Below are 12,079 nucleotides of genomic sequence, written 5' to 3'. Positions count from 1 at the left end.
CAGAGTTCCCAGGTCAAGGAGAAAATATTACAAGCAGCCAGGAAGAAACAATTTGAGTACTGTGGAAACACAATCAGGATAACACAAGATCTGGCAGCTTCTACTTTAAGGGATCAAAGGGCTTAGAATATGATATTCCAGAGATCAAAGGAGCTAGGATTAAAACCAAGAATCACCTACCCAGCAAAACTGAGTATAATTTTTCAGGGGAAAATATGGTCATTCAATGAAATAGAGAACTTTTGAGCATTCTTGATGAAAAAAACACAATTGAATAGAAAAATTGACTTTCAAATACAAGAAGCAAGAGAAACATGAGAAGGTAAATAGGGAAAAGAAATAATACGAAACTTATTAAAATTGAATTATTTATATTCCTACATGGTAAAACAATAATTGTAACTCATGAGACTTTTCTCAGTATGAGGATAGTGAAAGGGAATATAAATGTTTCACATACATATATGTTTAAATAGGAGGGTATATGTGCATATAAATACATACGTAAATTTGTGCACATATGTGTACATATATACATAGACAGAAGGCATGGGATCAATTGAATAGGAAGCGATGATATCTAAGAAATAAAATTAAGAAGTGAGACAGGAATATAATGAGGGGAGATAGGGAGAGATAGAATAGGGCAAATTGCCTCATATAAAAGAGGCAAGAGAAAACTGTGACAATGGAGTGGAAGAACAGAAAGGCAAAAGGGAATGGGTCAACATTACTCTCACTGAATTTAGCTTAAGGAGGGAATAACATACACACCAAACTGGGTATCTTACCCTACAGAAAGGTAGGGGGGAAGGGGATAAAAGGTGGGGTGATAGAAGGGAGGACAGATTGCGGGGGTAGTTAGAAGCACACACTTTTGAATAGGTACAGGGTCAAAGCAGAAAATAGAATAAGCGGGAGGCAGGATAGGATGGAGGGAAATATAGTCATTCTTTTACAATATATCTACTATGGAAATGTTTTGCATAACTATGCATGTATAACCTGTATTGAAGTGCTTTTCCTCCCAGTAGGGGTGGGTGGCAAAGGAAGAAGGTAAAGAATCTAAAAATCAAAGTTTTAAAATCAAATGTTAATATATATATATATATTTTTTACATGCAACTGGGAAATAAGATATAGAGGCACTGGGGTATAGAAATCCATCTTGCCCTACTAGAAAGTCAGAGGGAATATGGGGGAGGATATAAGAGAGAGCAGATTGGGGGAAGGGGTATTCAGTAGGATCGCTTTTTGGGGTGGGGGTAGGGGAAAGAGGGGGAGATAATTTGTAACTCGAAATCTTGTGAAAGTGAATGTTGAAAACTAAAAATAAACAAATTAAACAATTTAAAAAATAAAATAGCTGGATTCAATTAAAAAAAAAAAGAAAGAAACTGACTAGGCACTATTTGTTGCTTTGGAATGTTAACCTCCAAACTGCATTTTTACATCTTATGATCTTTTCTTTGCTCAAGATTCCTTCAAAGGTTACCTCACACCTTTTTGGATTAGAAAGACCTGTTGGAACACATGGAGGAGCTATGCTAGTTTGGACATCTCTCTCTCTCTCTCCTCTGTCTCTGTATCTCTCTGTGTGTGTGTGCGTGTCTATGTATCTCACCCTGTCTCTCTCTTGTTCTGTTTCTCTATCTCTGTCTCTGTCTCTCTCTCTCTCTGTGTCTCTCTCTCCCTCTCCTACCTTTTCCCCTTTCTCTCCCTACTTCCCTCTCTCCTCTCTCTCCATCTCTCTTTCTCTCTGTAAGTCCCTCTCCCTTACCCTTCTTTCCTCTGTTGCGGGCGTTTGCCCTCACAACAGATCTAGACGACTAGCCCCACGGCCCTCTTACTTACCCATCCCGGGTCTTCGGTCGTCACCGGCCCCTCACGGGGAAAAACACCAGACAGAAGGCGGAGGAGTGAAGCGGGGTGGTTTATTCTTCAACAGTTACATGGCGGAGAGAGAGAGAGAGCCCTCTCACACGGGAAAATATATAGCGAGTCCGAGCCAATCATATCGCAGTCTTACATTTATAGCCTTATATGGCGATCACCCCATGGCCTTATATGGAGATCACCCCATCAAGCTTATACATATTCATTCAAAGCGACCATGGCACCGCCCAAAGCCCCTCCCCCTCCCCCATCAACTCCCCCTTTTTCTTTAAAGCAAACGAAAATCCTATATGCCAAAAGAATCGGCAGTGCAAACTGCTAAGCTTCTCGCTACAGGCGACACAGGTGACCATGCTTCTTGCCCGAAAGACCACGGAAAAATCCAATTACCACTCAGGGGTCCTGTCCCAAGGACTCTGACGTGCGGTGCGGGGGCCTCTGGCTTAGGTCACCTCCGATTCACTCAAACCTTACCCGTCGTAGGACACCGACACCCTGGGTCCTGTCTTAGGCGGCTGAGGAGGGAGGAGTTGCCCGTCATGGAGTCACCCCCGTCTTACCCCAGGTGTCACACGTCCTCCATGGCCTGGAACCATACCTGAGGATCTCCCCCCTCTTGGAGGGTAAAAAGGGCCTGTTGGGTCAGAAGCATGTAGCCATCCTGACGGCGCCGTAGCTTGCAAACACAATACAAAAGCAAAATAATTACAAGAACAAACACCACAGTGGAGGAGGTTAAGCCTCCCCACTGTGAGAACCAGGTTGTAACATCATGCAGCCACCTAGACAGTCCGGAGAGAACGGCAGGGTCGACAGAGGTGGAATTCACCGATGCAATAGCCAGTCTTAATTGTCTTATCTGTTGTTCGTATTCGGCGGACCAATTTCCTAGGAGGAGAGCGGAAAGTTGACGGGACAGGTTAGCTGCTCTAGTAAAGTTCTCATACAAAACGGGAGTAACACATAAACCAGGAATACGCAGAGTACATCCAACTTGGGCTACCTCCCAGAGGACATCAACCTCCTCCTGAATCAGGTCCACCCTCTGATTCAGAAGCATCATTCCGGTATACAGATGCCCATTTATTCCCTCTTGGGCTGTCAAGGCCATGGTAACGGAGGCGCTCAGATTGGCAATCGCCGTTGCAGTCGGCACAGCATAAGCCAAACTGGCGGCTGCTGCAGTAGCCGCAGCGGCAGCAACAGCAATGGCGGCAATAATGGCAGCAGAAATGCCGAAGTCTCTTTTGGGCCTTAACTGCAAAGCAGAATTGGTAATGTTAAGTGGCCAGGGAACCCACCGTGGGAGGCGGAGGACAACTGCCAATGGGAACGCTTGAGCATTCCAGCAGGAAGAATAAAAGCAGTCATTCTTACATTGGAGAAGAGACTCATTGTGTCCTGTCCGATTGGAAACCAAAAACAGAAAGGGTTGCCAAACACAGACAGGTGTGGGTGGTATCTGTACGTGCTTGACTGGCCTTGACATATTAAAATCGAAGGGGTCCAGTTCTGTCCATGTACCATTTCCCCACCCCATGACCCCGCCCAACAGCATGGCCATGGGGCACAAATCCAAACAAGCGCCCCCCTCCCCACAGAGCAACCACAAATCAAAAGGGTTTGCAGTGACCCCAGGATCTTCATAATGAAGATGACGCGAGTTTATATCGGAGGTAACAGTGGACATAAGAGGTTTAGCATCTTGGCAAGTCCAGTTGGTTGCCACACCCGCAGTAACATTACCAGAAGGGATGGGAGGGGAAAAGGTAAAAAACGGGTGCACAGGGACAGCTGCGGGTGACTGGCACTCCGTCCAGGGCCAAAAGTCCTTGTGGCGGGAGGGCCGACAGCGAGGTTGGGCGCTGGGCTGGGGCCGCCACTCCCCTCCGCCCTCTCCACAAAGGAGACCACTGTTATCCTTCGCTCTAATCATTGTGCGGGCCGGCCAAAGTCCTCTCAATAGGGAGCCGTTCACCCTCTTGCTTGTAAAGTTGAGGCGGTCAGACCACACAGCCTCTTGAGGAAACAGCCCGACACATGGTGACAGTTCCGGATCGACTGTGGGTGTGATTTGAAAACATAACGTCCCATTAAGTGATATTGTCCTGTTACTTTCCACCGGCCTAGTGTCGTTGTTGAGGTGCAGAACAGGGAGCTTAAGGGTGTTGTTAACTGTAAATAAACGAGGAAAAACTTGTGCCGAAGAAGTCACAGGCATGGGTCTCGGGAAGGTGGAAAGCAGTCCCCAGCGTAATTCCATCACGGCATTCTCAGCAAGGAGACCCAAGATGAGGAGGGTGAGTCGACAATCTGAAAGACAAGAAGAACAAGAATTCTCCTCACCCCCCAACCTGTCGGGGGTGGTGCCTTAATCAAGATCCCTAACTTTGTGAAGGGGCACCCATTGCTGTACCGCTGTTGGGTCATTATTTGGAAAAAAGGAAAGGTGGCCGGGCCTTCTTCCAACCACTTTTACAGGGCCGTGCCATTGGCCCCCCTTATCCTGCCACATTACCCTGGAACCGGGCAGTGCCCGGTTAGGTGCGGGGAGGGTCAATGGAGAAGAGGTGGTGTTCTCACCGGAGGTGCTCCAGAACCTCATGGCGGCAGTGGTGCCGTCATCTCTAACTTGCAGGAAATTTAAGGTAAAGACAACCTGGGCCAACTCTTGACGAGTGACCGACCTGCATATTCCCCCTTTTTGTTTAAACAGGACGGTTTTAAGTGTATGGTTTGCCCGTTCAACAAGGGCTTGCCCGGTAGGGTTGTAGGGGAGGCCTGTAGCATGTTGAATAGAAAATTCAGTACAGAACAAGGCAAAAGCCTTGGAAGTATATGCCGGGCCATTATCAGTCTTTAAGGCTAATGGCACTCCTAGGATAGAAATCATTTCATAGAGATGGGCAATAACAGCTCTGGTCGACTCACGAGGCTGCAGGGAAGCAAAGACAAAAGATGAGAAGGTATCAACACAAACATGGATAAGCTTAGAGCCAAGATGTGTAACATCCATTTGCCAAAGCTCATTGGGGGCAGTACCTCGGGGGTTAAATGCGTCCTCCTTAATGCGAGGGCGGAAGGGGGCACACACAATACATGACCGGACAATAAGTCTGGCCTCGCTCTTCGGCACACCATAAAGAGTCCTAAGAGACCGAGCTGAGATATGGAACTTAGCATGTGCCAACTGTGCAGGGGAATCTTTCGGGGGGAGAGAGGGTGGGGAAAGGCTAACTGCGTGGAGGGCCTGGTCCGCTTGTGCGTTCCCAGAGTAAATGGGACCCACAGCAGTAATGTGCGACCGAACATGCAGCACATAAAGAGGGTGGCGCCTAAGATGAAGAAGCTCCTGAACCTCTTGAAGGAGCCTCAAGACCGCAGTGCGCGGAGAAATATACGCGGAAGGGAGGCGGGGCAGCATGAGGGCGCAATATTGGCTGTCTGTAATCAAATTAAAAGGAACATCAGCATATAGCCGAAGGGCTTGTTGCACAGCAAACAGCTCATTCTTTTGGGTGGATGTATATGGAGTATTGAAAAGCCAGGTGTGGGGAACACTCGGATCATGAACTACTGCGCGGTGGTCCTTTGTTGCATCAGTAAAAACATTAGGGCCCTGCACGGGCATGCCAGACACCACCGGTATAGGGGGTCTCAGCTCCAAAGAGGCAAACATACGGAGCAAAGCAGGGCGAGAGACCTTACAAGTCCTCACCGAAGTCAGAAGGGTCGCCCAGGACAGAGACTCCTGGGCTAAAGTCATGGCAAGCTCCGGGGAAATGGAGCAATTCAAGGCAAAGTCGCACCCAAACAGGCAACGACAACGATGTAAAGCCTGAAGGGCAAAAAGGCAATAAGCCTCCCATTTATCCACCAGGGACGCCTTGCTCACCTTTGGGTATAACCACTCTAGACATCCCTGCTTTTGGAACAGGCAGCCCCACTGTGGGCCGCTGTCACTCAGTACTTGGAAATAAACTGGAGAGCCGGGAATGTAACGAGTCAAGGTGGTCTGGGCCCTCTTCAGAACCTCCTCGACTGCCTGAACCGCCTCTGGGGTCCAACTCCTAGGGGAGCTCAGCGAAGAGTCTCCTCGGAGCAGCTCATACAAAGGTTGCATCACACTGGCAGGCAAGGGGACTGTGGCTCTAATCCATTGGAAGGCGCCAACCAGCCTCTGGAAGTCATTCAAGGTCTTATAAGCACTCAATTTGATAGGAGGCAAGGTCCTTTGAACAACACTAGCGGTAATCCTGTGTCCCAAATACTCATAGGGGGGGTGCCTCTGTACCTTCTCGGGAGCTATAACAAAATTCTGTTGAGCCAATGTCTGCATCATGAAGGAAAGGCATTCCTGTACCTTTCCAGCTGTGGGGCCAGCAACAAGAATATCATCCATGTAATGGATAATTATGAACTCTTTGTATTGATCCCTAATTGGCTCCAAGATCTGGGCGACATAGAACTGGCAGAGGGTAGGGCTATTAGCCATTCCTTGGGGCAGAACCTTAAACTGAAACCTCTTAGAGGGAGCCTGAAAATTTATAGAGGGTACAGAAAAGGCAAATTTCTCCCTGTCCCCAGGGTGTAGGGGAATGCTGTAAAAGCAGTCCTGGATATCAATGACTGCGATATGCCAATTTTGGGGGATAGCTACGGGCATAGGCAAGCCAGGCTGCAATGAGCCCATCGGGAGCAAACAGGCATTTATAGCTCTGAGGTCTACGAGCATCCTCCATTTTCCTGATTTCTTCTTAATGACAAAAACTGGGGAATTATATGGGCTAAAGGAGGGTTCAATCCTATCATTCCGCAAAAGGGAGCCAACAATTTTTTGTAAAGCAGTGAGCTTCTCGGCTTTAAGGGGCCACTGCTCAACCCAGACCGGGCGGTTATTCGTCCAGGTCAGTTTCGGGGCGAAGCTCAAATCGAGAGTGGTCCCTATCCATTTCCCGGTAAGCAGTCCGGGGTCACTAAGGAGAGTTGCATTTGCGCAAGAACATCCCGCCCCCACAGAGCATAAGGCAGCTCGGGGAGACACAAAGGAGTGAACCTGCCTGCATTATCATCCACCGACCACGAGAGGGCACGAGCCGATCTCTGAGCTCTCTTGTTCCCCCCCACTCCCTGGACCGGCGTGGATGCAACCATCAAGGGCCATTCTTTCCTCCACTGATCCAAATTAATGACTGAACAATCAGCCCCCGTATCAATGATCCCTAAGATCGGATAATTCTCAACATGAATAATCAAAGTGGGACGGTTCAAAGTGATGGAATGAGCCCAATTCAATTGGCAAGGATGCTGGGATGAGGGGCCGAAGGGAAACGCCTTAGCAATGATCTGATCAGCCCGTATGGAGACGGGGGTGCAGTGTGGATTAAACAGGGTCAACACTGCCTCCATATCCTCTGCTACTTGGGTGGGGACCTCAAAGTCAGGAGAGCCTTCTAGGCCGGTCACTACAGCTGGGTGGAAAGGCAAATGGGCAGGGACTGTTATCGCCTCTCCAGGGGGAAGTGTAAAGATGGAGGGTTGTTTTCCAGGAGAGGCCCTGACTCTTACAAACTGAGGATAATTGCCGCTTAACGAGGATGGGGGAGGGGCCCTGCGGCTGGGCCCCTCCACCCGCCGTTTCCCTGCGGTTGAGATCCGGGGGAGACCCCGGTCTCCAAAGGGGCTTGTTCGCTGCCCTGTTTATTCTTGGCGCGACAAAACCGCGCTATGTGGCCCAGGCGTCCACAGTTAAAACACTTAGGAGGTGTTCCCCTGGAGGTGGCTTTGCACTGGGCCTTATAATGGCCGTATTGACCACATTGAAAACAAGCCTGCCTGCCGGGACCTTTCTGGGCTGACGAGCTAAGTTGTTGTATAGCCGCCAAGAGGCTCTGTTCCCTCTCTGTATTCGAGACTGTCAATTTTTCCAGCGCCTGTACAAGCTGGCGGTCCCTATCCTGGGCAGTGCAAACCAACTGTGCAATCGGATTTTCCGGGGGCAGGTCCATTAACTTATCTATGACGTCCTCCAAGGGGGCCTCCGATGGCAGGGATGCCACCGCAGCTGCCTCCCTGGAGCGCAGGCCTTCCTTAACCAATTGCTTAATGAGTATGTCCATTCCAGGGCCGCTGCCTAGGGTCCTATGGACCGTCTCCTGAACTTGGTTAACAAAAGAAAGGGGGGTCTGATCAGGTCTTTGTTTCAGGCCGACTAATTTAGGGCCCCCTGTCATACCCTTGGCAGAAACCTTCTCCCAGGCCGCTATGTGTGTGGCCTTGACATCATCTAATTCTAACTGCCCATAGGCTGCCTGCACGGCCGGGTTGGAAAAATGGCCAGTGCCACAAATTAAGTGCTCAGTGTCTTGAGGGGCCCTGCCGGGTCTAAGTCGGGCCAAATGCCGGGCCTCCCTCTTCACTTGTGCCTGGAAGGCAAGATGCATAGCAGGGTCTAGACAGGACATAGCTAGCTCGTCAAAATCCCCCGGGGTCCAGGAGTGAGCGGTCACTAGGTTCATAAGTAGCCTCCTAACATAAGGTGAAGAAGGGCCACACTTAGTCACCGCCTCTTTGAACTCTTTCAGTGTCTTATATGGGATGGGAGAATGAGTACGCTGACCCGTAAGGGGATCAGTCAAAATGGGATAGACATCCCAAGAGGCGAAGTCCACCTCCGCGCCCGCCTCCTCCGCCACACGGAGGCTCCGCCTTATTAACCCCTCTCCCTCACAAATATTCGCCTCTCGCCTTTTCTCATAATGAGGAGGCGGGGGCGGAGGGCAGGGAGGGGCGACATATGCGGAACTAGCAGCGAAAGACGGGGCAGGACAGTAATTGCCTGGCAAACAGGAGGTGCTTGGTGGCAAGGCGGAGGTAAAGGGCGTGGAAGTGGGGAGCACGCCCCCTGCATCCGTTTCCCCTTTGTTCTCCCGTCTCTCCCTCCTCTCCCGACGTGAGAGAGTGTCCTTCCGGGTCCTTCTTCTCTCCCTCGATCCCTGGGCGCCATCTTGGTGCCCACTCCTTTTACCTTCATCTTCCCCTTCTGAACTGCTAGCGGAACTATCCGCCGCCTGATTCATTACCACAGCTCTTAAGTCCTCCCACGGATATTGACCGAAGCCCCCTGGGTCCTTCAATTCCTTATTCTTCCCTTTTTCTAAGTCTGAATCTGACCCGGCTAATGAGGAGCCTACCTGTGTGGCCAAGGACCGGGAAGCGGCAATCGGGGAAGGATTCAACGCCGCGTCCACTATCTTAAAAACCGAAAAATCAGTGGGTGTTAGCGAACCAGGGCAGCCATTCTCAAAAGCTGCCATCTGCTGTCCCACAACTCTCCATCTATCGGCCTGTATGCCGACATGCCTGACCCAAGGGCATATGTCCCAGATCTTATCTATAAACTCCCTACAGGTCTTAATGGGGATTTTTGCCCCCCTTTGGGCGCAGAGCTTATAAAGTTGCGCCGCTATCACCCCCTTCTCCTCCGGCCTAAATACAGGGATACTATGCCCTGTTCCCATCCTGTCCTCTTCCCGAGGCTACAGTGGCCTCGAGGCTGTCTGGTGACTGGAGCAGACCAGCTGCGTCCAGCAGGCCGTCCGCCAGCTAGTCGTCCCGAAGGGTCAGCCCCACGTTGGGCGCCAAAATCTGTTGCGGGCGTTTGCCCTCACAACAGATCTAGACGACTAGCCCCACGGCCCTCTTACTTACCCATCCCGGGTCTTCGGTCGTCACCGGCCCCTCACGGGGAAAAACACCAGACAGAAGGCAGAGGAGTGAAGCGGGGTGGTTTAGTCTTCAACAGTTACATGGCGGAGAGAGAGAGAGAGCCCTCTCACACGGGAAAATATATAGCGAGTCCGAGCCAATCATATCGCAGTCTTACATTTATAGCCTTATATGGCGATCACCCCATGGCCTTATATGGAGATCACCCCATCAAGCTTATACATATTCATTCAAAGCGACCATGGCACCGCCCAAAGCCCCTCCCCCTCCCCCATCATTCCTCTTCTCTTTTTTCATTCTCTTCTTCTCTCACTGTCTCTTTCTTTCTATGACACCATCTCCTCTCCCCTTTCTTCACCTCCCTTCCCTTCTGCTCCCCTCTCCATCTGCTCTCTTCTACCCTCTTTCCCCTTCCTTCCCTTCCTCTCCCCTCCCTCTTCCTCTCCTCTCCAATCCTCTCCTCTCCCTTCTTCTTCTTCTTCTTCTTCTTCTTCTTCTTCTTCTTCTTCTTCTTCTTCTTCTTCTTCTTCTTCTTCTTCTTCTTCTTCTTCTTCTTCTTCTTCTCCTCTCTCAAAAAAGATTTGGTTCTTAGATAAGTGTTAAAGGACATTACATTGATTCTGTCAGACTTGTACCTAAAATGGGGAGTCAAATATTAATATTTTTGTTCAACCCAAAGAAACATATGACTGGAAAAAGGAGGTAGGCTGCTTAGGCTGAAAGAACCACAGATAAATGACTAACATGCAAATGTTTTACATGATTGAATGTGTATAACCTATATCAGATTGCTTACTATTTCAAATGGAGGGGAGGAAGGAGACAGAGGATTTGGAACTCAAAACTTTAAAGAAATATTTTAAAAATAGTTTTAACAGGTAACTGGGGAAAGTAATAAACATAATCTATCTATCTATCTGTATGTCTGTCTTTCTGTCTATCTATCCATCTATCATCTATCTATACATATACCCAAGATAAACAATGGACTGACCTTTGGTTCCCATACAATGATAGGAAGTCCAGAGGAAATCCCTTAGCTGAGAAAAGAAAAGATTCATGGGAAGAGGACAGTTGATGTTGTACAAGTCATCTGTGGAATTAAGATTGAGAAGGGAGAAAAAGAAAGCTAGACCAAGGTGATGCACTGGGAAAACAGGGTGATGTGGCATGAATGGGGGAGGTCAGCAGAAGAAGAATTTTAAGAGAAGTGAGGTGGATTGGGAGAGGGGGTGATGGGAGGATAAGAGATTATGTTCTAAAAAAGTGAATTTCAGAGTTCTATGTCATGGAGGTTGAATGTTTGCCAGTTCCTTCTCTAAGTACACAGATTGTGTAATTTCAAATTTTGAGCCTTGCCGCTTCAGCTGAAGTGGTGGGGGCAGTTAATATTTATTCTAATGAACCAATTGCTGAAGTTGCACCTCAGAAAACAGAAAATCCTACAGTTCAGACTTGTTCTATCCTTTCATTCGTTGTCTAGACTTAGGAAAATGTTGGAAAAAATATTACTGATACAGATTCAATTTAAGAGCATGTCATGTATACATTTGTTTGTTTGTGTTTTGCTTCCAGAGTGTTTGCTATAGTACACATTTACCAGCATATCCCTGCTGGATGGATGGATTTTCAGATCTGTCTTTGGCCTTTAGAGATTCAACCTAAAAATTTTTTTTCAAATACTGCTAAAACAAATTCTGAGGGGGAAGTCCATTAAGTAGCCTTTAGTCCCATTGGCCTCGGAGTGCCCTTTGATCCAGTTCTTTTTGTATTAAAGGCCAGGCCAGGAAACTAATTAGGCATAACCAGAAGGCTGTGCAGAGGGAAAGATGTGGAAGGCTTTCCTGCTGCCTAACGTCCTGAATTTGGGGCTCCTGGGTTTCCTGATCCAAGTCCCAGGTGAGCAGATCTGCCAAACTGCCCAAGAGTAGGGGATGATTTCTGGGGGGGGGGGATGTGGGAGGAGTCCTTTGATTTTCCCATTGGAGATATGGGGCTTGTGCATTGTTTTTTTCCTTCTTTTATTGCCCTCTTTGACTGATTGGGTGGGTGAACTGGAGGTGTAGGATTATTGGTAGTTTGATTCCAGGGGGTGAAACTAGCTTTGCTGCTGAGAAATTGATGTCCTCTCCATGTGTGTTGTGTACAAAAACTCTTCTATCAGCTGCTGCTGGGGGTTGGGGAGAGAGGGAAAGCTGAGTCATTTTCAAGGACATAAATAAGAGTGAGGATTGTGGGGAGGATCTTTGTATAGATTGGAAAGAGGACCTCAGCATTTGCATGAGAAAACGTGGCACTACTTTTTCTTCTTTCTTCCTTCCTTCCTTCCTTCCTTCCTTCCTTCCTTCCTTCCTTCCTTCCTTCCTTCCTTCCTTCCTTCCTTCCTTCCTTCCTTCCTTCCTTCCTTCCTTTCTTTCTTTCTTTCTTTCTTTCTTTCTTTCTTTCTTTCTTTCTT

General features: G+C 48.5%; 1 protein-coding gene across 1 annotated transcript in view; it reads left to right on the top strand.

The window, feature by feature from the left end:
* Positions 1 to 11,421: 11,421 nt before the first annotated feature.
* The window catches only part of LOC138159446 (cocaine esterase-like), a 32,620-nt gene continuing 31,962 nt past the window's right edge, over positions 11,422 to 12,079 (top strand). Inside the window, exon 1 of the mRNA XM_069085810.1 lies at positions 11,422 to 11,523. Within this exon, the coding sequence (XP_068941911.1) occupies positions 11,454 to 11,523 (70 nt within the window). The 5' untranslated portion in view covers positions 11,422 to 11,453. The remainder of the gene's footprint in view (positions 11,524 to 12,079) is intronic.

This window comes from Petaurus breviceps, unplaced genomic scaffold (assembly GCF_028583685.1).
Source record: "Petaurus breviceps papuanus isolate PSGF00001 unplaced genomic scaffold, PetGlider_PUasm1.0 176, whole genome shotgun sequence".
Taxonomy (NCBI): domain Eukaryota; kingdom Metazoa; phylum Chordata; class Mammalia; order Diprotodontia; family Petauridae; genus Petaurus; species Petaurus breviceps.
The sequence above is the reverse complement of the archived record's forward strand: the minus strand, read 5'-3'. Positions and strand labels throughout refer to the sequence as shown.